Below are 26,987 nucleotides of genomic sequence, written 5' to 3'. Positions count from 1 at the left end.
TCCTAACAAATACAGTATTTCATATTAAACTAGTGACTAATTTTAGGTAACAAGCTTAAAATTGATTGTGTATGTAGTCTGCGGCTATTTAAAACTACCTTATTTCTGATTTGAATGTCTGATTTGACACTCATTGTCAAGAAGCAGGTTTTCCCTTCACCTTTAGGACTGCCCCATGCTGCTGCCTTGTTGATTTCTTTATGGTAGCTCAGTACTACACTATCCCCTTCTAAGTGCTCAATCCTTCTATTTCTTGAGCATGAGTAAAGGTTTCATTGTTGCAGCACCTTTACCAGCAAGAGCACTCAAAGGGGCTTTTTCAGCAAATAAAGACTATTTCACCTGGAATCTTCCCCAAATTACAGTTTACCTGCAAAAGTGAACAAAATACTAGACATTCTTATTTTCATTGAAAAACAGTTTCCCTCAAAATGAAGGGTGTTGTTGCAAACAGCTCTCCAAAAATGACCTGCTATAATGCTGCTGTCAAATATAAGATCTAATTTTGAATTCTGAAAAATAAAAAAAAAATTAAAAAGAATTTAAAAAAACTTTCCAGAAAGTCTGCTCTTGTTATAGTAATCTCTCATGTTTTGACCCTGCTGATGGGATACCCATACATTGTTCTCCCAAGTAAGCAGCATTTAAAGGAGGCTCTCAGTCTTCACTATCATTTCCTGAAAGCAAACCTCTATGCAGTGCTTCGTCTCTCGTTAGCAGTTTCTCTAAAGAGTGTTGAAATGATCAGCTGAATTTTTGCTGAGCTCTGTGTAAACAAGTAAAAATTATTGAAATTTGTGATAAATTTGAACTTTTTACAGGAAACGCTGCTTAGGTTACATATTGTGAAGTTTGTCTTTTTTGAAGTATTTTGACTCCTTGTTAAAATGTGTCCCCTCATTTTGCAAAAGTCACTCTAATTAAGCTGTTTTTGTCTGTGACAATGCAAATACTTTATTTGCAGTGATAAATGTTATGCATTAGTGTAAACACCTCCTGCTTAAGGTCATTAACTGAGGATAATGGCTTCCATTTGGCTAAAAGACGGTATCAGAAACAAATGAACATGGCACTGTGAGAATCATTAATTGATAGCATTCTTCACCAACAAATCCAAAGGCATTAAAATATAATAGAGCAGCACACTATTTTGCTGATGTTTTGTTAGACAAGCAAGTTTCAATAATCAAAAGGAAATGTTTTCCTAGGTATTTGTCTCACTTTTTAGAAATGCTTCCTTTCTCAAAGAGAAAATGTCAAATGCCAAGTTGATGCAGAGACAATGAGATTGTGTAATTAAATGCAAAAGATGTAATACTACACAAACCTCTAACTAACACAGAATGCCCCCCACACTCCCCTAAGTACTTGGCACAGCTGTTTGAGCTTTTCTTACACCATCCAAAGGTTTTTAGCAAGCAACCAGCTTTCAAGCTTACCCAGAAAGGGCCTGAGTCCCAGCCCCTTTTCCGTGTGAAGAAGGAAATAGGAGCATAATTGAGAAGGGAGAAAAGCTGCACATTTCATACCCAGCCATGATGCACTCCCCTGGCTGTGCAATAGTGTACATTAAACCTCATGGCCTGGAATGCACGTATGTTTAAACCTTTCGGTCCTTTTGGGCTATCACAATTTTGCAATAATGTAAGTGTGTGGGCACCCGGCAAGTGAGGTTGTAGAGGAAAGGATGACAACACCATGTACTGGTTTGCCGTATTTGCTTTATGGGAATAACCCTGCCAGAATCTGGAAGAAAATTTGTCAGTCTGCCTGTAAAGAGAAGCCAGGCTAGTGACTCATCTGCAATAAGAGTGAACAGCTGTAAAAAGCCCCTTCCAGTAAGACCAGCAAGTGAAAGCCACTCATTTTTCCCTTGCCCTTGCAAGGGAGAGCCAGTCAGCCCACTCCGATAGCCGTACTGTCCCATGACAGCAGGAATGGACAGGGTGCAGTCCATTACTTGGACGCCATGTAGAATATCCCCCTTACACACTGAAAGGGACTGTATGGGAGGGAGGGAAATCAGGCAAGGCGTGTGTACAATTATATTAATCATGGTATTACTGTATACTGTGTCTTTCTAGGAATTCATCTTTAAAGTACAATATGTATGCACTCTACTTCAGCATTTGTGTTGTCCCTTCTTGTTGAAGAAGTGTATTGTGTGTTTTTTTTGCCCCCCCCATCCTGAAGCATTAGCTTTTTTAAACTTTTTTAACTTTTTTTTTTTCTCCTGTTTGTGTTTCTAATCTTCTGGTGTCCTGCATTTTTAGCACTGGTTTTGGAAACTGAACTTGGTTTGATATTGGGGTTGAATTTTCTGTCATTTACTCTTGCTGGATAAAAACATGTATGGTCATAGTTATTAAAGAAGAGGTAAGTAAAAATGAACAGTAAAAATGAAGAACTGTTCATTTTATTCCTGGTTCTGTTTTGCACTCCAGGAATTATTGGATGGCTCTGATATTTCGTGGGAGAATGTAGCATCTTTCATTGCTTGTTCAATGGCTGATACTGAGCCTATGGTAGTAGCTAACATCAGTGGCATACAGAAATAAGCTAAAGACTTCTTCCTGACAGTTTCTAGACAAACGGCTTCTTCATAACAACAACAACAACAAAACTTTTTCAGCAGTTTCAGCAGAGATAAGGGATGAGAAGAGCAAGGGGCCTTGAACTACTCAATCACTCCTGCAGATTGCTAGTCAAGTCAAAATTTGAATGATGGTGACGAGACTTTCTATGTTTACAAGAACTGCTGTCATGTTACATTGATAATAGGAAGTTATTCCAGGATCATCACCACTAATGCCTGCACTAGTTTTTCATAGTTAGTATTGAGTTAGTATTTCCAGTATCCAGAACTAATAAGGCCACTCCTCAGAAGTTCAGAAAAAGATTTTGAAACACCTAATTCATATCTTACTGAAACAAATACACCAAAACCTGGTGCCAAGGAACGCAGTGATTTTCAGCCAAGCTAGAATTTCTTCCGTTGCCCATTACGATGGTAATGGAGTTGGGCAATGCCAGAAGGCCCGTATTCATAACTGACCTGAGAATAAAACTGCTTTGATTCTATTGCTGAAAACAAAAATCCTTTTTACTGTAAATATACAAAAAATGGCTCTGCTAGCCCAGTTCTTAGTCAAACTCCTCCCATGCGGAGATATTTTTTTTTCCAAGGGCTGAACACTTGGATCTCAGGTGATTCCAATGTAGTAAATTAAAGTCAGGTCAAAGAAGAAAGTTAGTTTGGTTCACAGCAATCATCATGAGAGCACTACACGGAATTTGAATGTGCACTGAGAGCCCTTCTCATCTCTCCAGTCTGACTGTAGGATAACTTTCAGAACATGAAGTATGTCACTGACTCCTTGTATGTATGTACATATGTATTATCTCGAGAAGCATTATGGTTCAACTGCATTTCCATTCTTCAGTGAACAGTCTGCAAAGTGTTGCTATATGCATGGAGTTCCCAATGTATCAAAAATGTGAAAAAATGAAAAAGGTTTTAACTTGAAAGTATGTGATATATTTTGTCATCATTTTCCCTTCCAGTCTCCTAAATCAGCTTTTATTAGTGCTGCAAAAAAGGCAAGATTGAAGTCCAATCCTGTCAAAGTGCGCTTCTCAGAAGAAGTAATAATCAATGGCCAGGTGTCGGTGAGTGTTCAACTATTTACGTTCAGGAAGGACTGAGCATTTCATCCAAAAGTATGCCACAAGGCTGGAAAGTGGTAGGAACATGGTAGGAACAGGAGTGAAAGGCTTGTGAAGGGAATGGTTTTTCTGTTTCTGAAGTTTCAGGGAGGTCTGTTTTCAAAGTCCATGGTGCCCATAATATTGTGAAAAAAATGTCCCTTCTTAAAATAAAATTAAAATGATAGTGAAGGCATTTTGTGGTGATAGCACATATATGTCTTTCTTTATAGTCCTTATAATGCTTGCTTTTTTTGTTTTTTGTTTTTTTCCCAGGGCAATTTTATAACAGGAAAACCATAAACTCAAGGAAAGCAGCATGTCAGGAAAACACATTAACACTATTCAGGAAAACGGATCAACACTACCTTACAAACCTCTTTAAAATTTGTTTTACCTACCTGAACTTGTTTCCGGCCCTCAGGCAGTCAGCCTCCCTTTGAGAGGCACTGAACTCCTCCCCGGACATGAACTCCTGGCTCATTTTCATAATTTAACTGAACATCATTCCCCACTGATGTCTTTATCCAACTCTATTCCAAACTGAAAATGATACTGCATTTTTTCAAAAGCAGTTTTTGCTTAAAAAAAAAAAAAAAGCCTTTTCCGTTCCTTTTTCATGTTTATTTTACCATCCTTCTTATGAGTTGTCATGATTAAGTAGCAGTATTGTATGTTACTCCTCTTAAGTGATGACAGACATAGGCACTTACTATCCATCTATAAAGAGAATGCAAAACATCTTTTTTTGTAATTTTTTCTAATGAATCTGCAGTTCCTGTTTTGTAAAGGCACTAAATGGCTCACTGTATTCAGAGAAACAGTAATGTATTTTTCTGTTTCGTTGAAAATATTTCGACATCAGAGGTAGCATTTATTGTCAGAGAAACAGTACTTAGGAAAAGATAATATTCCAAGTCAGGCATAAAATGTAAGTGAACAATTATCTTTTTCCAGGAATGAGACCTATAAAGTACAGCTGTAACAAGTATGACTACACGCTTGCAGGACATTGCTAATTCTGCTATTAGTTTAAGCCAATAAATTCATCTTCAGTTGTTACCTTTACATATGAATTATGTCCTTTTTTATAGAACAGCAGTTTGATTTCCTTTCTTACGTGTTGTAATATGATTCACTAATTTGCTTGGCAGGAAACAGTTAAGGACAATTCACTTCTTTTCATGCCAAATGTTCTGAAGGTGTATCTGGAAAATGGACAAACCAAATCTTTCCGTTTTGACTGCAGCACTTCAATAAAGGTAGGCTAGACGTACCTTGGCATGCAATGCCAAGAACGCTGCTTAAACAAGACCTTCAGTAATTATAATTTACTTTGAATGCTTTAAGAACAAAACTGCTGGTGTATTTAATTGGGGCTGGATTAAGAAATAGTGAGGTTTTGGTCCATTTTTCTACTGTTAAAAATGTGTTGCATTGTCAGTGAAGAAAAAGTAGAAGTGATCATTTTAATGTGACTAGAACCCAATTAAAATTACATGGACCTACAGTTTTGATACACTGCCAAAAAGGAGTATGATTTGTCAGCAAAAGTCAGATTAAGATGTTGGTTGCTAATTCAATATCATCTAGCTTGTCATCCAGTGAATTTGGGATGGGATTTTGTAGGGTTATGTCGGTGATATACTGCTCGTCTCAGTGTAATGTCCTCTATACTTTCCATAACACTTTTCATACAGAGAAGAAAGTGGTGAAGCCCTTGCATGCAGTCAAGGCTGCTGGGGAGTGTCTGTGACACTCTTTCATGTAGGTTCCTAAACCAGTCATCGCTCTCTGTGAGTGCCTTGGAGTAGCATAGTAAGCAGCAAGATTAGCACTGTTGGGCATGATACTATTCTCTCAAGAATTTTGTTTGGGTGAGCTAGTTTTAACCCAGATCGGTTACCAAATCTAGGTCACTGCATGGTAGCATGCATCTTGTGAGACTGAGACGAGGGAGATGTTTGGATGGGAATGAGCAGCAAAGGCTGGGAATGCAATTTTCAGCTGCAGTGCCAACTTTTTCTGGCTTTTAAGGATTATAAAGCTATGCACATTTGAGGAAAGGCTGCTTTTCTTCTCACTGTGATTGATTATACAGTATGCCTAATCAATTGGAACTGCAAGGAAAGCAATTTACTAAGGTCAACACAGGGACATTTATTCCAGTCTGCAGGTGAAAGGGCAAAATAGATATTGAGGTTACATGTAAGAGTGGGCTGCAAGTTTGTTTATAGTTCATGTCTATCCCTAAGGTGTAGTTGAAATCCAAGGAATGGATAACAGCCTCCACTGTACAGCTGTAAGATACTGACATTCTTCAGCCCGTTTCAGAATTTGGTTGGGTGAAGAATTAGGAGACATGCTTCATGTAGATACTGAGGTTTCTGTACCCTTCTAAGGCCCACAAGCGTACTTTCCAATATTTTATTCTATGAGCATAAAACCAACCAACCTGTTCCAGGATATTTTGCCTCTGAAGAACAGTCTTTGGCAATCACATTACATGGGTTTTTGGTAGTTCTGTCATGGCTGTGTCACGTACTGTAAGACCACATACCTAACCTGCACTCATTTGCAAAGATACCCGCATGGGCTCAGCGATTAGCTGTAATGATGTTGTGAGCCTGCTTTGACCTTAGTCATTCTGCCTTTTTGTAGGAATAATTTTCTTTTCATTTAATTCAGGCAATTATATCTTCCATAGCCTGTACAGCTATATATTACATGTTCTTGCAAGAATGTGTGTGCATATTGCTAATTATGGATGGGTGGTTGTGGGTTCTGCTGCTTTTCTGAAATTGAGGTAAAGGAGACATGCCCCACTTGAGTAAAGGCAAATGCATTTTTTCCTGCCCCTAGCAGTCCAGTAACTCACCACTTAACAACGCAGGTGCAACTGGTGGCTCACCAGCAGTCCTCACTTTCCTTATTGCTGGCAGGCAACACCTGGGCTGATTCTAGGTTATCAGATAAGACTAGACAGGTTAGCAAAAAATCAGTCTGGTAATTCAGTGCCTATGTGCTTTAGCATCATATTTTAAAGACAGCTTGCAGCAGACAGTGCCATTATATTGCCTTATTACCTGCTTTTACAATATTACTTTCAATATTATGTTTCTTCCTGTTACTGTTATGTCCCTTGTCTTTGAGCATAGTTTAGGAGTGTAAATAAAAGTAGATTTAATGTATAAGCAATAAATTCCCCATTAGTCAAAACAATGTAATATTAACCTCCATTATTTAGAGTGGTTGCTTGCAGTGCATTAATACTGTCTTTTATTCTTTACAGCATACAGAATTGGCCCCATCCTCCTACATACATTTTTCATCCTTCCACCAATTTGGTGTTGATTTTCCATAAACACACTGTAATTGATCAATTAATCTTCCTAAATTATGTTAAAACACTTGGATTACAATTCATCATGATCTCCTTAGTGAGTCCTATCCATCTGGATGCTTACGTATATCTAAAAATCTCTTAAATGAATAGAAATGCTTTAATCTTTCACAAAGATAACGTGAAACTATTTTTAAGTGATGGGTTATTGTATATTTCTTTTTGTTACTACAGTCACTAAAGCAAGAAATACCTTGCCAGAAGATAATACTCAGTATATTTACAAAGCATTGTATGAAAGTAAAGTACAGATTGGTTGAATGTTTTTTTGAGATTTGTTTAGTTGTTATTTTAGAAACAGTTGTTCTCAAGCTGATTACCCTTAGACATAAACCAATGTGAAAAAATATTTTTAAAATCTTTAGAAATGGGTTTTATACTATAAATGTAACGGATCCCCAAATTTAGAGCTGCTGCTTGGCACAGGTATCATCATTGTTGACTTTCCTCTTAGTGTTTTAAACTCAAGTATGTTCATTAAACACAAGTATCTGTAAGTGAACTTCAAAGAAAAAAAAATGGCCATTCATTTAATTTTTATGTTGAACTTAAAATTCTTTTTGTATCTTTGGTGGACCTGACCCAAAAATAAGTAAAGAGAAGAGTAGCAAGACCCTCTCTCATTTTTGCATGGAGGGGTTTTATTTGCAGAGAGACTGAGAGAGATAATTTAAGGGCCACACAAGTATATATAATTTGCATGCTAAGCTGCATAGAAAGATATCCATTCACAGTACGTATGTATTTTTCACATGCATGTCTGATACCATCTCAGAGATGTTTGAATATAAAGGCACTGATTTTTCCCATGTGAATGTGTGTGTTGTCCTGTATACTTTTACAGAACATGCATGAAACGCAACCATCCTCCCCTTTAACCAGTGGGCTTCCACCCTGCGCTGTGCACGTGCAGCATGCGTGGCAGCGAAGAACTCGGTCCCAAGCTTTCATAAATTAAAGCACATTTTATAAATCCTTTGTTAATTAGGATGTCATCTTAACACTGCAAGAAAAGCTTTCCATCAAGTGTATTGAACACTTTTCACTGATGCTGGAGCAGAGGGTTGAAGGATCTGGAACAAAACTCCTTTTGCTACATGAACAGGAGACTCTAACTCAGGTTTGTGTAATTATATGTGAAAACAAATATTAATGAGACTGGTTAATCAGTAAATTGTCCATCCTTCTAGTTAGTCAAGTGAATTAACTGCAAGATTTATAGTTTGATACAGTCTATCAAATAGTAGCAGTATTTAGATGTGGTTGTAAAAATCAAGTTCTCACAGAATAATTGTTCTTCTGTTGTATAGACATCACATTTTATTGCTTCACTGGGCCATTAAGAAGTATTTTAAAGTTCATTATAAATCAGACTTAAAGCTAGAAAATGTTTATCAAATCCATTTTTCATATCATACGTGGTGCAGTTAATGAACATTCTCAACAGCTGGGAAATCCATCATAACAGTTCAGAGAACCCCAGTCTGTCAAAATTCCTTTTAAAAATACATTTTGATTTTTGATTCCCATCTGATTATACAGATCTGTATCAAGATAACAGGAAATGATACTCTTTCTGATGAAGCCAAGTTTGGCTTGTTTATGCAGTGATACATTATCTCACTTCTATGATGATGAATTGTGACCCAGAAAATGCTGTTAGGACTTTCTTTGTTAGATCAGGGAGGCAAATCAGGCTGCTGACAAGCCAGTTCTGATTAGAGGTAAGGTTGTTTCACAAGTCCTAGCAGACAACCCTGATTTTAGGTGCTTATCCTTTTTACCAAGCTGTTTAGCCAGAAATTTTCCATGCTATTTCTGTGTTTCAGGAGAATATTTGTGGTTTTGTGGTGTGATTTTTTTTTTCACATTTTACCTAAATTTTCAAAGAAGTACAAATATATTTTTAAATGAGAAGGGGAACAGTAATTTAATACAAATGCCAGAATTCCCTTGCTCATGTAACTCAAGTCTGAGTAGTGATATGAAGGAAATAAGTTTACTCAGTAGTGGTCTTTCTAGTATTTTCCAACTTTTAAGCATTTGACTTTGCCATGTTAACGTTCCTATTGTGTGGGTGCAAGCTTCCCAATGAATGCACAATATCCAGGAATATTCAGTGCTGGCTCTCCTGGCCTAGCTGTCTCTCTTTGAAGTAATTGATAAAATTCCCATTGAAATCAGAGGGATCAGAACAAACCAACACAGAGAGCTTTTGAAAATCCCATCTTGAGCTTTTATTTATACATACAGAGTATGCCTAGATACTTAGGAATGGGGTCAAAAAGAATGTGAGATAAAAATACATTCTGAAAATTGTTCGTTCAAGACAGAGACTCCACTGGAGATTTTTGTAAGTATAATCTTATCAATTCAAGATGTTGATTATAAAGTACACTAACTGTCTAATTACATTAGCCTAATTGAATAAACTACATAAACTACATTAATTTCTTCTTTGAAGTTCCTGTAAAATCAGCAATTCTTTAATTTGCTATTATAACATTGCTGCTGACCATGACTTACAATAGTTATTGGATTGTTACTCTTTCATCCAATTATTTATTCACTCTGTGTCGGTCCCTTGTGAAAATACCCAGATTACTGTGTTATGTTCTTAGCGAAGTGTTTTGCTGACCAACAAGCAAAGAAGTCTTTTTGATCTTTTAAAGTATTGGGAGAAGTCTATCTTGGTCAGAAGTCTAGGGGTAGGTGTCTTAATCCAGAACAAACCAGGAAAACTGAAAAGACACAATTTCTGGCAAATTGTCTAATTTATTGAAGCAATGAAGGGAAAGTGAGAATAATAGCTGCCAAGCTGTACTTCATCGGTATTCTCAATCAAACTAAGAAGCAAAATGTGACCTCTCCCCAGAAGCCTTACCACCCTTCTAGCTTACACGTCTTTTGGTCCTGCGGAAGTACAACTCACTTTGTATTTCACTTGAATGGTTTCCATTAAGGTCTGTTTTTTCCGTCCTTTCTCTCTGGGTTTGAATGAATGAATTCCTCTGCTTTGAGAATGAGTTATATTGGGCAGTCATGCCTATGTAAGTCTAGAATTCTTTCCACAAGACTATATATATGATGTTCTTATGTGCAATACATACTAAGGAGCCCACAGAAAAGCACTTTGTTAGAAAGAATTACTTCCCTTGTTACCATGTATCTCTGGAGCAGGATCAATGCCTGAGACAACGGACTCTTGCACAAACAGGTTTGCTATGCTCTGATATAATTATTGCACTATCCTAGGTGACCCAGAGACCAAGCTCACATAAGATGAGATGTCTTTTCAGGATTAGCTTTGTCCCAAAGGATCCCATTGATCTTTTAAGAAGAGATCCAGTTGCGTTTGAATATCTCTATGTACAGGTAAGTGAAAGCATGGCCATTGTTAGCAAAATGGAGAATAAAAAGCTGGTTGCATTCAGTATATACACAGATAGAAAAGTATGGCCACAGTAAGTCCTGGGTTTTATTTCTGCTGCATAAAGCCAGTGCACTTGGGGAATGTGCAAATCTTTATCATCTGCAAAGTTCCCTTCCTTCATAAGTCCTGCCAAATAGTGATGCTTTGATGCCTTTCCAAAATATATTTGGCTTTACAAAACAGTGAAGCCAAAATAATGGCTTATACTTAATTCTGGTACTGTAATATCAGGCAGAAATGATGTCTGTAAAGGGACTTCCAGTAAAATGGATGAGAAAACTGATGTGAGAACAATGTGATTCTCCTCCTGGGCATCCCACCAGGCAGAGTTCTGCTGTCCTGAGTCCAGATAGCCTAGTACCCTCCCAGCGCTCATGAAAGAGGATTACTGTTTTCCTCGGAAAGGATGAAGGGAGAGAGAGCTTAGATCAAAATGTTCATGCCTTCTGCTCTTGGCAGAAGTCCTTGTGTTCTCCAGAAGTACCCATATCCTGGTGAGCATCTGACATCTCTGAGAGCAGCAGTTCTACTTTCAACATGGTCCTGTTTCTGGGTTCAGGGTTACTCTTCACACAATGGTCATTAAAAAAAATATATATATATATATATATAATTTTAGTACAAGATTTTTGAACTTGAAACTCCCTCTACTGGTTCTTTGGCAGAGCTGTAATGATGTGGTTCAGGAAAGATTTGGACCAGAACTGAAATACGACATTGCCCTGCGGTTGGCTGCACTACAGATGTATATTGCAACTGTGACCACCAAGCAAACTCAGAAAATCTCCCTCAAATACATAGAGTAAGTTGAGGATTCAGCGTGTTCTTTAAAAAGTGAAAGATTTGGATAAGCTTATAGATTCTTTAAGGTCGGTTCTTTAATATGCCTATATGTGTGCACCAGCTTTAGTTTCATTATTTGTGACTTGAAATTTATTCAGGTGAGCTAAGAACTTTAAGTATGGACAATACATTTACCTTTTGGTCATGTGTTTAGGCATGTGAAATAGGCTATAAATGTAAATAAGATTAATTCTCTTGCTTTCAATGATCAGATCTAAGTCTATATATCCTAAATCCTAGGGTTTTAGTAGAGATGATTATAATAAGATTCAGTTGATTTATTGGTTCAGAATACCATAGGGTCTAAGATTCCTTTTAAAAGATTTCTTAGGTACAGAAGAATCTAGTAAGCACCTGTTTTATGTTGTCCGTATGATTTTCTAGGAGAGGTTAGACAACATATATATGTAACTGCAAGGAAAATTAAAAATCCAAAATGCAGCATTGTGTATATCTGCTAGGATTAAAAAAAAAAAAAAAAAAAACAAACAAAGCAAAAACAAACAAACAAAAAAACAGCTTTTTCTATGTTGTTATATTTTATCCTAATCAACAAGAAAAAAAAATTACAAGCGAAGAGTCAGTCTTCTGTCAAAAAGGGTGCATCAAGAAGAAAAGTACTTTGGGTAAAAGGAGGGGAACAGGTTGTCGGGTTGGCAAAGTTACGAAGGCAATCATTGGCTGGTTTGCATGTCCTAAAAAAAATTAGAAAATAAAATTTAATCTGATATTATGTTGTTAAATCTTCTGCAAATTTAATTCTATATTGGTGCTTGCCTGTGTAATTAGGTGGGGATTAACAAGCCTAAATTTTAAACATACACACTTTAAACTTCTTTGCTGTGTAGTATGTTGGAAGAGATAGAAGAAATGATTGAATATAGTTTTAAAGCATCTTCTTCATAAGTACGAATATAGTTCAAATATAGAAAATAGTTCTTCATATAGTTCGAATATAGAAAATGATGCGTTATTGCAAAACTCTGGACTTTATCAACTTTTTCTCTGTTTGTAGGAGTTCATTCACTTGGCATCATAGTCACCAGTCTTTAGATAAATAATCATCACAGGAATGTGAAATTAAATATATGCCTTTTATTGCAGAAAAGAATGGGGATTAGAGACTTTTCTTCCATCTGCTGTGCTGCAAAGCATGAAAGAAAAGAACATAAAGAAAGCACTTTCGCACCTTGTCAAAGCAAATCAAAACGTAGTTCCTCCGGGTAAAAAGGTATTACATTTGCATCTTAATAGAAAATATGTTTTAAAGAACAGAAAGGGTGGCATGCATGGGAAACATTTTAAATTAATTCTTTGGAGAAATACCTAGCCATTATATTTTCAGAGAATATAGACAATTTAACTTCTGGTGATCAGTACAACATAGCCAAGAACAAATAAAATAATTAATTATATCCCAACTAAACTATCTTCTTAACTTGTGAATGCCAGAAAGGTGGTTATTAGTATTTCAGATATTATAAAGATACATATTTTTTAATTCATTTAGCGCTTCATATTAATGGCAGACTTGTTAGAAAGTTATTGTTTCCTCTCTGATGCTCTGGTCTGAACTATATTAACCTATGGGCCTGATGTAAATGCTGTTTTTCAGGATTGTTTTCCATTAAGCTGTAGATAGAGACATTTCACTGTCCAAGGCCTAATTGGATAGATAATGTTCCTTATAGTAACTGATCCTCCTTGCTGTTGTAAAATGCTTTTCTTAGCACTAAGCTTTCAGTTCGGATGGAAAGAAATGTAGAAGACAATGTCCCTGAGAAATGCACACAGCATTGTTGCGTGCATACAGTTGTGTCTGGTTTTAGACACCATAATGAGTGTTTTTTTTTATGTAAGTCATCTAGTCTCTCTTTGTAGTCAACAGAGAGAAACAGGCACTTCTAGGGAACAATTCATCCCATCCCATATTAGATGCCAAAAATAGGTCAGATGACTTGTCCTAGAAATGCCCATTTCTCTCCATTGACAGTAAACAGAACCTAAGAGTGAGTAGCTGAGACATAAAATTAGCTGAATCCTGGTTCATGACACTTTTTTTTCCAAATGGGAAAAGCCCAGGACTAAGGTGCCTGAGCTAAGGTTCATTGGGATCAGCAAAAATCCTGCTTGGAGGAGGTGAGTTTCAGGTCCTGTCATGATTGTGAATGTAGGTCTGTGTGTTTGACCTGGAATGCTCAGGGGAAGGGGACACCTTTTTGACTGAAGTACTGCTTGTCTCCAGCAGTGCTGAAGCTAAACCTGAATAATGCCAATTACTTACTATTTATCATAGTAGCGTAACTTAGGTTTTATTTTGGAAGCTATCACTGCTGAAGGAATCACAGGTGATGGCAGGGGCATTCGGTATTGATTCTTGGTTAGAACAGAGGTTGCAACAATGCCTTTCCGCAGCAGACTTTGTTAAGGTGACATGCTCAGTGGATGAGGGAAAGGATGTGGATGTGATCTACCTGTACTTCAGTAAGGTTTTTGACAGTGTTTCCCACAGCATTCTCCTGCAGAAACTGGCTGCTCATGGCTTGGAAAGGTGTACACTTTGTTAGGTTAAAAACTGGCTGGGTGGCTGGGTCCAAAGAGTTGTGGTGAATGGAGTTAAATCCAGCTGGAGGCCAGTCACTAGTGGTGTCCCCCAGGGTTCAGTACTGGGGACAGTTCTCTTCAATATCTTTATCAATGATCTGGACAAGGGTATTGAGTGTGCCCTCAGTAAGTTTGCAGATGACACCAAGTTAGGTGCAAGTGTTGATGTTCTTGAGGGTACTAAGGCTCTGCAGAGGGATCTGGATAGGCTGGACCGATGGGCCAAGGTCAACTCTATGAAGTTAACAAGGCTAAGTACCAGGTCCTCCACTTGGGGCACAAAAACCCCAATCAGCGCTACAGACTCGGGGAAGAGTGGCTGGAAAGCTGCCCGGCAGAAAGAGACTTGGGGGTATTGGTCAATATCTGGCTGGTTATGAGCCAACGGTGTGCTCAGGTGGCCAAGAAGGCCAACAGGATCCTGGCTTGTATCAGAAATAGTGTGGCCAGCAGAAGTAAGGAAGTGCCTGTCCCTCTCTACTCAGCTCTGGTGAGGCTGCACATCAACTACTGCGTTCAGTTTTGGGCCCCTTACTACAAGAAGGACATCTAGGTGCTGGAGCATGTCCAGAGAAGGGCAATGAAGCTGGTGAAGGGTCTAGAGAACAAGTCTTACAAGGAGTGTCTGAGGGAGCTGGGGTTGTTTAGCTTGGAGAAAAGAAGGCTCAGGGGAGACCTTATCATGCTCTACAATTACCTTAAAGGAGGCTATAGTGAGGTGAGGATTGGTCTCTTCTCCCAAGCACCAAGTGATAAGAGGAAATGGCCTTACGTTGCAACAGGAGAGGTTTAGGTTGGTTATTAGGACAAATATCTTCACTGGAAGGGGTGTGAAATATTGGAACAGGTTTCCCAGGGGAGTAGTTGAGTCACCATCTCTGGAGGTCTTCAAAAAACGTGTAGATGTAGAGCTTAGGGATATTGTTTAATGGTGTACTTGGCAGTGCTAGGTTAAAGGTTGGACTATACAATGTTAGAGGTCTTTTCCAACCTAAATGATTCTGTGATTCCATGATTTTTGCTTTATTCTTTGTGATTTGAGCTTTGGAAACTCATTGTGTGCCTGCCTGCTTTTTTATCAGGCAGTCATCAGAAACAAAGCATCAGAGCTCATCGTCACCTTCTGTCTCACCTCTAGGTACTAAGCCAGGACAAGCCTCTGGAGCTTGTATCCCTTCCTGTGAAGGGAAGGCCGTCACTCTTAGGATCCTTCCTTTTTTATAAGTCCTGTGTATTTCTATATCCAACTTAACACCTACTTAAAGGAAGGGGACTTCATTCCCTCTTGGCTCTCTGCTTTGGATTCATTTCCTCCTTAGAGTCTAGGAAAACGTTAGTTTAGGGGCTCTTAAAATGCTGTTCAAGATCAAGTAAGTTTTTGAACTAGAAATCTAGTGGCTGAAGAGAGAATAGTAAATGGGATGAGCTCGATAAAGTCCACACTCAAAGATTTACACAAGGGAGGTGTAAGTTCTGGCTTCAGATTTTTTGGGTGAAATGAACTGTTTCTTGGTTCCATTCAATCTCATAAAATATGTCCAATCTTGATGTTTTTAAGTAGGTATTTTAAGGTAGGGGAAAAATGAGATAAATTATGGATTGGGTTGCATGATACAATCATATGTATTTATGTACTGTATTTGGCTTCCAGATTTATTCCCTACTAAATATAGTAGAGGAATTTTATTTTAAAAAATGGGAGTTGTAGTAATGAGGCAGAATAATATGCCATATGCTGCAAGTACCTTGCAAAATGTAATGCACATAGCTGACAAAATGAAATTCTTTGTTCTCTTTCTCTGTATTGGTCCATAAATGTTTAAGAACTGATGGTGATTATGAATTGAAAGCTGTTGACTATCCTTGAAATCCCTCAATGAACAGATGTCTAATTTGAGTAGTTTAACATTTTCCCTTCATTGGAGCAGTTACAATGTTCTTGCAGTGCCCTGATATAGCCCATACCCAAATTCTCAGTGCATTTGACTAAACAAGCACAATTCGAATTTTAAGAATGAAACTGTTTGTCCTCATCTGAAAGTCAAGCATTTGATGATTTGGTTTCAGACTCTGATGAGCTCTTATTGCAGTCCATTTTCTTTACACCAAATGAATACCTTTTATTTTTTTAAATAAAATTAGTAACATGTTGATTTCTACCACTATATCTTACCCCTGTTTCTCTTTCTTCAGCTATCTGCTCTGCAAGCCAAGGTGCACTATCTAAAGTTCCTCAGTGATCTACGCTTGTATGGAGGGCGTGTTTTCAAGGCAACACTAGTGGTAATAATTCTCTTGAAAAAGTTTCTCTCTTTTCTTGATGGTTTTATCCAAGTGTCTGTTTGCAAAAACTGGACCGTAACATTTTCTTTAGAAGTTTAAGTTCTATTCACACACTTAAAAAAAATAGTTGTTAAATTGAACCAAATCACTTTTAGTTTCTTTTCATCTTGAAAATAACATTCCTAGTGTAATTTGAATACTTACTGAGGGTTTGGAGATAGGTAGCATCTATTTGGCAAATAGTGCCATCCAATTAACTGAAGAATACTTAAATTATTACTCTGGAAAACTCTTGATGAAAAATACTTTCTTTTAAAGGAAGCATCCATCCATCCATCTGTCCACCCATCTATCCATCTAAAAACTGCAGTACAGCCAATATCCATGATCAAATTCCTTTACTTTTTGTAATTAATTATCAAACTAGTATGCTCTTCTATATTTCACCTTCTCAGAAAAATGTGATAATCTTTAATAATGCAGATGAAGCTTCATGGAGATGAAAGAAGGCAGTGACTGTGCAGTGTTTCTCATGGGTTTTACTTTTTTTTTTCTTCCCCTTTTTATGCTAAAGCAGGGAGAAAAGCGTTCAGAAGTGACATTGTTAGTAGGGCCACGGTATGGCATCAGTCATGTGATAAACACCAAAACAAACCTGGTAGCTCTCCTGGCAGACTTCAGCCATGTGAACAGGATTGAGATGTTTACAGAAGATGAAAGCAGTGTTAGAGTTGAGCTACATGTCTTAGATGTAAAAGTAAGTTTTTTGTTGATCTGCAATGATGCAATGTCTTTAAATAATGTTTTTGCCTTTTTATTTAAATATTTGGTCAAACTATGCTAACTGTTCCAAATGTTTTCATGACAATGATATGTTGTTGGAAGTGCATTTTTAGCTCTGGCAATTTGCTTTGTTGTTGTGTCCCTTGATTTCCATGGTGAGAAGAGGTTGATGATGAAATTGGCCTTCTTTTGAAGTTCCTTGAGCTCCTATAAGCCACTTTTGGTATAATAGACAATGTTATTACTGTTAGAGAATTGCCAGTTCTATCAGATCAGTGTCTCAAGTAGCCCAGTGTTTTATCCGCAAAGGACACTGCAAGTAACCATATAGTTCTTACCAGTGAAATAACCTGTTAAAAGGCTTTTTTTTTTTTCTTAGACCTTATAATTCCAGTTAAGTTCCTTGTCCCATATCATGTATTATTGTATGCTCTTCTTCTACCTATAGTAATTTAATTTCTCTTTTATCCTGCTTAACACTTTGCGTCTGTGGCATCTGGGGGGCAATGAATGGAGTTTTATACATTATATTATCCTGGTTCTTCTTGGTGTGTTTCCTATCAGATTTTAAAGTGAAAGGCTTCAGAGACTGTCTAGGACATTAATCAGGACAATCAGAGATCAAAGGAAGAGTTCTCCTTATACTTGAAACTTAAATATACTATTAAAATAAATGGAGCCTAACAGTTCTTGTTGCTTACACAGATGTACATTAAAAAATAAATAAACAACAACAAAACATACACAAGGGATATTTTACTAAACTTTTGCTTTGAATGCTTTAGGCTTATTGACCTGAAAGTGTTTCCTTGTATTTAAGTTAATGAAAAAAAACATTGCTGTAAATTAATCTAGGTGCCCTTTGACAGCAATATCACAAAAAATGTACAGGTTGGTGAATACAGCATTTTAGCAATCTGAGCATTTCAGTCTACTTTACTTGTATTACTGTGCTAAACTTGTAGCCCTCTTGTGAGAAAGTTGTTATCCTCTTTTTTCTGATGGAGAAAGTAATCCAGAAATTAAATACTTCCCATCTACTTGAATGTAAAATGCAGCACTGTATGTCATGATATTTTATATTACCATGGTCTTATGTTGTTTTGTTTTATAATACTGTTACTGACTTACTGCAAACCATGTATATCCCTATCTTTTTGCCTTTCAACACATTCAGTCTTAAATACAGGGTGCCTAACATTAAAATTACAAAGCTAGAAGGCTGTGGAATGACTTTAACAAAACAAAACAAACAAACAAACAACAACAACAACAAAAAACTTCTATGTGGGGCACAAGTATGGACTGTCACAGTTTCTTGTGGAGATGTTGGAGATGTGGGCAAACACAGGCGTATCGTAAGGTAGCAGGTTCCTATATCTAGATTCTGAATATGCCAATAAGTGCCATTTTTGTAACAAATGAATGAATAAGAAGCCAGTGTTCTTCTTTTATTTTTGGTTCTTTTTGATATCTTCGCAAGCATAAATCACTTGGGAGATGCAGCCAGTAAAATTTAGCTGTCACGAGACTGTTCATCAGATTAACAGTAGTTCACAGCACTGTTTTCAGCAATCTGAGACTTCTTTGGAAATTGTCCATTTCTGTCTATCATCGCAGAAAAATTTGACATCAACATGGCATTTCGATGCTATTTTTTATTTGTGACTCAAAAGAACAAAGATTAAGTAATTCATTGTAGAATTAATAATTTATAATTATTTTTATATCTCTGAATCCTTTAGAAAGAAGCATGTGTTGAGTAGAACCTCATACTGAGGATGAGTATTTTATATATAGCATAAAATACTTTAAAGAAAAAAGTGCATAGACTTTTACATGTTGCCGAAAACTGTTCATACAACAGTTTTGAGGTTGGTAGTAAGCTATGAACATAAATTATGTTTTGGCCACAATTTCCACCACAGTCAGTTGCCTTCAGGTCACAAATGTCCACGTGGCTATAAGTCACTACAAACTACGTGAATGACCAGATAGGTTGTCTATGGTGTAAATTCTATCTATGTATCATGGTAAGGACTTGGTAATTTTTTTTTTCCTCTTTGGGAGCTCTAGAGGCTAGCCACCTTAAAATGAATTTGAGGAGAGCAGCTTTTGCTGTTATAAGCTACAGAGACATGAACAAAAGTTTTAGGCAAAGGAATTTGTATAGTGTGGCAAAGCAAAAGGAAATAAAAGAAAGTGTGTTTCACATGGATTTCTTACATTCAATGCTCTCTAGCCTGCAAGACAGCTTTTCAGAACTATGGCATTTTTCTGTTAAGTCTAACTGTTCTCTTTAAAGGCTTTGAGTTTGGTTTCTGTGCTGATTTCTCTTCTGAGGATCTCTCTCTGTTCTCTGTTTCTGTTTGTCTATTCATTTTTTCATCACGTCTTTTAAGCAATGCCAGGCCACAAATACTGAAATCTTTTAAGCTCTCATTTTAATATTCCCTGCTGCTGCTGTGTAATGATAGCTTTATCCTCACTGCTGTATTTTTTCAACCTGAACTTTTTCCGTCCCTGTTTGCTTCCTATTTTACTTCTTTACATGAGCTTAGGGCACTTCATTTTCTGGCAAGCTGCAATGATTCCCATACTACTGTAAGACTCCAGCACCTAATGTACCAGAGTTTTAGCCCTTGGCAGTTTCAGAGTAGCAGTAAACAGTGCTTAGGAGAAAAAATATATATATGTATCTATGCAAGAGAAAGATGGAGCAAGAGTCTTAAAGTAATTAGCTTCTTTCAGAAAGAGAACAAACTCAGCCCTTAAAAATGCCCAGTTGGACTTCTTATTCCAACTCTAATCTTGTAAATCACAGAATTCTTGAGGTAGAAAGGGACGGGACTTCTGGACCTCATCTGGTCCAAGCCCCCTGCCAGGCCACCTAGAGAAGGTTGCCTAGGACCACATCCAGGCAGCTTCTGAATGTCTCCAAGGAGAGAGCCTTCAACGTGTGCCAGTGATCAGTCAGCCACACAGCACCAAAGTGCTGCCTGATGTATTTCAGCTTGTGCCCATTGCCTCTTCTGTTAGCCCTGGGCATCACTGAAAAGAGCCTGGCTTTTTCCTCCCTGCACCCTCCTTTCAGTTATTTATATATTTTAATAAGATACCCCCTGAAAATGTTTGATATTGCTTGATGTTGGTAGTGAGGAAAATAAGTTCTCATGTATATTTTTCAGTGTGGCATTTCTGATGTAATTCCTTTTGATTCCATGTAGTTGTATTGTCAGGAGGTAAACAAGTAGAGAAGTAACAGCCTTAACCAAGACTTGGTTGTATTCTTCTTAGCCTATTACTCTACTGATGGAGTCATCAGATGCAATGAATCTTGCTTGCCTAACAGCTGGGTACTATAGACTGCTGGTCGACTCAAGGCGTTCAATATTCAACATGGCCAACAAGAAAAATACAGGGAGCAGAGAAACAGGTATTCATTGCACAGTATGTTATTGATGGTCACAGGTGTAAAGCAGAAGCCAGCTTAAGCCCCAGTGCATCTCCAGATAAATACAAGGCTATGCCAAATGAGATTTTATTGCTGGCTTAGACTTGGCTCTACGGTATACCAATTCAGCTTTATAATGTTCTAATATTCAGCCTTTGATAGCTTGAATTTCTTTCATAACTGTATTGAAACAGATGCATGTTCCCTATGAGTGTTATTACGTTATACGCATATATCTTGTATAAGAATACATATGGTGTTGTGGAAACCAGCTGGGAATTTGATTTTCTGTTACTATTTTTGGAATAGCATTTGTACCTAGCTGTGGTTTGGTTTTGCACTAAAGTACAAAAGTGTCGGTTAAACTTTAGGTTATTAAATCAACAGCTGTTTAATTCAGAGCAGAGGTAAGCTTGAAAATGCTTTTCTGAAGCGTTTGATGACCCAGCTGTCCTATTCAGAGGGTTCATTGCTCAATATTAACAAGATATTGTTTAAAAAATTGCATGAACTTGTGATTATATGAATCTGTGATTTCATAATGTTTTTTTTTATTTCCCTGTGTTACAGGAATTGAAAATAGAGGGAAGCATAGTCTCCTTGCTTCTGAGTGGAATTGTGTACCAAAAACTACCACTTTCCTGGCTGAAGGAGATCAAGAGACTCAAATGTCCTTTGCTGATCCTAAACAGAAGACTGTAGATGTTTCTGAAAGTCTGTTATGTCAAAAAGAGCACAGGCATCTGTACATAGAAAATACCTATAATTCAGGTGGATTTGATCAGCATCTGGCCAAGCAAAGTGACCCCACTGAAGCAGAAGAAAGCAGAAATTTTAATCAGTCTTCACTGCTGTCACTCTCAGGTTTGGAATCTGGCAAGAAAGCACAGGATTCTCCCAGGGGAGCAAAAGTTTCCTTTATATTTGGAGATCACAACTTGGATGGTATCAATCCTCAGACTCTTGGCTATGAAAGGCTTTTGGATGAAAGTCCAGAAGTACTAGAAAAACAAAGAGCCATTTATATTAGTAATGCCAATGACATTAAAGGTCTGGAGTTGTCACCAGATGCTGAAAGCATTCAGTTTGCTACAAATTCTGTTTACGCAACCATAAATGATGGTAAAATATTTGGAGCTGCGGAAGGAATAGAAGAGCCTTTGCTGCATGATATTTGTTATGCAGAAAACACAGATGATGCTGAAGATGAAGATGAAGTAAGCTGTGAAGAAGACATTATGGTAGGAGAAATCGATAGGCCTGCTCTTCTCAGCCTTTCTGGTTCTAGTGATGACATTATTGATTTGACTTCACTTCCACCTCCAGAAGGTGATGATAATGAAGATGATTTCCTATTGCATACCTTAAACATGGCCATTGCTGCTCCTCCACCTGGCTTCAGGGACAGTTCAGATGAGGAAGACTCTCAGAATCAAGCAACACAGCCTAGAGACGACAAGGAGCAAGCCAGTAATCTAGGCAGTGATGATATTCCAGTGTCGCTTATCGATGCTGTCCCTACTAATACAGAGGGGAAGTGTGAAAAGGGGCTAGATGATGCTGTAGTCTCTACACTTCAAGCACTAGAAGCTTTGGCTGCTTCAGAGGAACAGCAGACGAATGACAACTCAGGTTCTTTCACCATAGTTACATTTATTCATTGAAAATCATTCCATCTCATCCATTTAGCTTTGGAAATACTCCATTTTGTGAGGGGGTTTTGTTTTTTGTTGTTTTGCTTTTTTTTGCCATCATTTTCCATACATCATATTCCATATTATGTAATGGAACTACTGTAATGTTATTAAGCTACCTGTCCCGGGAACTGTGCAATAAAGTCAGATTATTCTTACAAAAGATATTTTTGTCTCTAACACATGCCTTTGCTTGTCACTTGTCCAGGTGCTTCAGCTGCTGTCATTGATTGACTCTCATTTTTTGTGGCTTGCAGGTGTAGCTATCTTGCGAGCATATAGCCCTGAGTCATCTTCAGATTCTGGCAATGAAACAAATTCCTCTGAAATGACTGAAAGTTCTGAATTAGCTGCAGCACAGAAACAGACAGAAAACACTGCACGCATGTTTTTGACCACAAGCGAAGGCTACCAACCCCTTGTGGAAGAGCAGACTGAATTTCCCATCGCTAAGAGTCAGGCTGGAGTGCCAGGCATGAAATCCTCTCAGCCTTTGTCTGGTCGTCAGGCTGCGGAGCTACAGTCAAAAGTTGTGCCTTCGAAGCAGATTCTTCATTCAGATAACATGGAAATGGAGCCAGAGACCATGGAAACAAAATCTGTCACTGATTATTTTAGCAAATTGCACATGGGATCCTTGGTATATTCTTGCACTAGTAAAAGGAAAACTAAGATGACAGACAGCGAAGTAAAAGCACCTTCTGATGGCAATGCTACTGTGAAAAAGCAACAGGGAACTAAAAAAGCAGAGGCTGATGAAGACCTAAAAGCTAAATTTGGAACTCTTTCAGCAAGAGACAGTCAACGCCTAAGCACTTTTAATGTGGAGAGAACTGCCTTTCGCCAAAGATGGTATGCTGCCGATGATGGGGCAGCAGATAAGCCAAGCCCAGAAACAGTGAACGGGAAGACATTTCCAAGAGTTCCTGTCCTTGGCAAAACAGAAACTGACTGTAAGGATGAAGTAGATCCTGAGGTGGATCAGGATGATACTTCAGGGCTTGGACAAGGTGAAAACTTTTTGTCAGATATGACTCCTGTGTCTTCAGCCAAAGACCTAAATGATGCAGAAGATACCGATTTATCTGCAGATGACCATCCTTCAAAGCTTCCAGAAGCTGAGCAGAGTGTGGCTAGACTTTGTGAATATCATTTGGCTAAGCGCATGTCATCTCTGCAAAGTGAAGGCCATTTCTCACTGCAAAGCTCTCAGTGCTCTTCAGTGGATGCAGGATGCAGCACGGGCAGTAGCACATGTGCTACCCCTGTTGAATCTCCTCTTTGTACCTCTGACGTTAAGCACATTATCTCTGACCCATCAATGAAGGGCATTGCCTATATTCCAGCAGATGAAAGAGCTGCCATTCTTCCAAACCATGGAACAACATACAAAGACCTGCATCAGCAGCCAGAAGCTGTGTGTCACAGGATGACGGTGCCTGTCGTGCATTCAGCAATTAATGCTGAACCACTGTTTGGCACTTTGAGAGAAGGATGTCATCGGATCCCCAAGATAAAAGAAACTACAGGTACATCAGTAATAAAGTGTTTCTTATGTTTGTTTTTAAAGTTGCATGTTAAGGTTGAAGGCTAGGTATGAAGTTTGCATTCTCTTTACATGAAAGCACATCATCAATCTACAGCAGGCCGTGGGATTAGACCTTAGTGTATCTATTCATTTTACTTCTTTGTGTTGAGATGTTCTTGGGAGCTGCTTACAAAATTTTTTTTTTTTGGAAGATCTCTCATTACAGTTTAACAAAAAAAAGTCTCCTGTGTTTTAGATCTAATATTTGGGGGACATTGATGGAGAGGCCTAGGGGAGAAAGTAAACTTTGGAAGCCTCTCCAAAGTTCATAGCCATTTGAGTTCCAGGATTCTTTTTAGATCATAAGATGACTTAAGAAGGTATATTAATGATGGAGAGAAAAAAAAAAGTGCTTCATTTATTATATATTTTATGCTATTTTAGCAGATTGTCAAAAACATGCCACTATGAATAAAAAGCTCTAAATGTAAAGGTGAGAAAATGTCACTATATGTTTTTACTTCACCATCTGATTGTAGGTGTTTCCTTTAAGAATAATTTACATATAGAATCATTACCACATTTTGAAGTTCCAGTTTCAAGTGACTTTGTGAACTTTCTGTTCAAAAAAATGCACAGTTTTTCAGAGATAGCATTGGAAATGCTTTCGATTGGTTTTAAACATTTCATTCTTCCTGGGTAGCAACACACATGTCCCAGTAGTGTGGCAATGCATGAAAATCTGAAAGTGGAGCAGACTAGGAGAAAGAATGAGAAAAACAAACAAACAACCACATAACCAAAACAAAATTACCATGAATGCATCTTTCCATACTCTCTCAGGCATAGATAAAGAAGGTATTTTAATCTGAAAATATTCATCTAATTATTTTATAGTAAACATCCAATCCACATACTTGGGGGCGGGGCATTTAGGAAGTTTTATAGATGATTTTCTATTCCTTTATTTCAACGTGTTCTGTAGTGGAACAGTTTATTATTCAAAAGTTATAATTTGTTGATAGATTTTAAAAAGCATCATAGTGAAATACAAAAGACATGAGGAGCTAGCAATGTTGAGTATTTTGTGTGTGAAATATTTTGAGGAATGGAGACCTCTGGAATATACTAGGAATCCATTTGCCCTGAGTATTACAGATATATAAAAGTTTAGTCTGTGAATATTGTCAGGGTGATGCTTAATTCTTCTGTCTGCTCTTCTACTACCCCTAGTGTAGCTTTCACAGAGCCTGAAAAGGGAAGACAAGGAGGCATGCCTACAGCTTTTCCTAGACAGCCTCTAGCTGACTCCATCATGCTATCATCCATGCTATCAGAATCAAAGGTGCCAAGTCAAAATCAAGACTCTTGTGACATTCCCAAAGTAAATCAGGTTTGTGGGGCAACAGTTAGTTTACGGCCATATGACATGATAGGAGGAAGCCTCAGGATGCCGCACAACAGGAAAGTGCTGAGACGCAGCAGCAGCATCATTGGAGGATCTGCAGACATTGAGATGCTGTTTGAAAGGAAGGCAGCCGCAGCCAGCTTGAAATGTCTGGACACCACCCCAAGGGATGAATCCAAGTCAGAAAGAAGGGTGGAGCTCTCCCTGGGCAAAAAGCTGTCAAAAAGTTACTCCCAGAGTTGTGTGTATGTCAGCACTGATAGGAAAGACAGTAAGAGGTGTTCAGGCACAGGAGTCAATCAGAAGGACTCCAAGCAGTGTCGAACGTTGCCTTTGCGGAAGCTGGACACCAGCGCCTGGAGGTGTCGTGGCCCCTTTAGCTACTGTTTCCTAAGCAGAGGAAGCGATGATGATGAAGATGATGGAGATGGCCATCAGCTCTCATGTCTCTTCGAACCGCAGAACCCGTGCGAGCTCGCAGAACCAGTCAGTCAATCTTTTTCCAATGAAAATGAGCAGAAAGTCTTGGAGTCCACGAAAGCTGCTGAGACCCTGCAAGGTGAGGCAGTTAATGCACATGAGAAGAGCAGTGCTGACATCCAAGGTGGCCAGATTGATGTGAATCTCAATGATGTGGCCTTTGATGCACGAATTACACAAATAAATGTGATGAAAGAGAAGACGTATGCAATGCCTGATGGATTTATTGCAGCGCAAAAGGATGCCAGTGAGCTACTGTCACTGGTCCGAGCAAGTATGGGCAAGAGAGAAGATTTACATCCAGAAACATATGACCTTAAACTTTCTAAGTACAAACAACTGTTATCTATGGAATCAAGACAGTTGGGAAGTGCCTGCAGGAAAATGGCCATGGCTGATAAAAGCCCTGAGGAAATGCTTTTAGCTATGACTTCCAGCTTTCAAGTACTCTGTTGCTTAACAGAAGCCTGCATGCGTTTAGTTAAAGTCATGAACTCTGAAACACAGCAGCAGGAAATTATAGCTAAGATAGATGAGGTTGTAATAAACTACATTTGTCTTCTGAAGGCTGCAGAAGCAGTATCAGGCAAGACCTCCAGTGATCCTAGCATTAAACTCTTGGCTCGACATTCGACTACCATGGCCGCTATTGTAAGCACACTAACACGTTCTCTTAAAATGCTTTTAAACAAATAAAATACAAAAGTCACTTCATAATCTACCTTTGCAAAGCCATACATTAAAAAAAAAAACACTTTTATTTACTGTATGTGTATGAACTAATGTAACAAACTCAACTCTCTCTGTATATTTTGTTATTTTATATAAAATAAGTATGAGATTTAAAAAAAAAAAAAAGATAAAATACTGAACACTGACAACAGTACTGACCAGATCTGTCCTTTCGTTTATACAAAAACAAAAGCCAAAAAAAGCCCTCTCCCCAAGACCGGAAAGACAAAGAAAAAAAAAAACCATACAGGAGCAAATTGACATTTGGCTATTTTTCATATAGTCAAATCTATGGTTGTATGAAGTGAACTTTTAAAGCCTGTTAATGTCAATGAAGTTGTTTTCTGTTTCATCCAAGTTTTCACTTGGAGAATGCTCCATGTTTAGAAATGAGAAATGAAATCATAATGTATATAATACAATATTTAATGTTTTAAAATTATAATTTTTAAGCATTGAAAATAGCAAAAAGACATTTAAAATCCAAGAGACTATTATAACTTACTAGAGAATATATATATAATAAATGACTCTTTTGTTCATATTGCCTGAATTACCTGATTCTTCTTTTCTAGGAAGTTCTATATTTAAAAAAAAGTATTAAAAATACCAACTTTAGAAGGTACCTGATGTATTG

At 37.8% G+C, this 26,987-nt stretch overlaps 1 protein-coding gene across 1 annotated transcript in view; it reads left to right on the top strand.

The window, feature by feature from the left end:
- Nucleotides 1-26,314, top strand: part of FRMPD4 (FERM and PDZ domain containing 4) — a 120,797-nt gene extending 94,483 nt beyond the window's left edge. Inside the window, exons 5-16 of the mRNA XM_035542213.1 lie at nucleotides 3,565-3,669; nucleotides 4,860-4,967; nucleotides 8,097-8,228; nucleotides 10,364-10,483; nucleotides 11,207-11,343; nucleotides 12,489-12,615; nucleotides 16,182-16,271; nucleotides 16,846-17,028; nucleotides 20,352-20,490; nucleotides 21,079-22,140; nucleotides 22,460-23,731; nucleotides 24,969-26,314. Of these exons, the coding sequence (XP_035398106.1) occupies nucleotides 3,565-3,669; nucleotides 4,860-4,967; nucleotides 8,097-8,228; nucleotides 10,364-10,483; nucleotides 11,207-11,343; nucleotides 12,489-12,615; nucleotides 16,182-16,271; nucleotides 16,846-17,028; nucleotides 20,352-20,490; nucleotides 21,079-22,140; nucleotides 22,460-23,731; nucleotides 24,969-26,314 (4,821 nt within the window). The remainder of the gene's footprint in view (nucleotides 1-3,564; nucleotides 3,670-4,859; nucleotides 4,968-8,096; nucleotides 8,229-10,363; nucleotides 10,484-11,206; nucleotides 11,344-12,488; nucleotides 12,616-16,181; nucleotides 16,272-16,845; nucleotides 17,029-20,351; nucleotides 20,491-21,078; nucleotides 22,141-22,459; nucleotides 23,732-24,968) is intronic.
- Nucleotides 26,315-26,987: the final 673 nt, after the last annotated feature.

This window comes from Cygnus atratus, chromosome 1 (assembly GCF_013377495.2).
Source record: "Cygnus atratus isolate AKBS03 ecotype Queensland, Australia chromosome 1, CAtr_DNAZoo_HiC_assembly, whole genome shotgun sequence".
NCBI lineage: Eukaryota > Metazoa > Chordata > Aves > Anseriformes > Anatidae > Cygnus > Cygnus atratus.
This window is presented reverse-complemented; position numbering and strand designations above follow the sequence as displayed.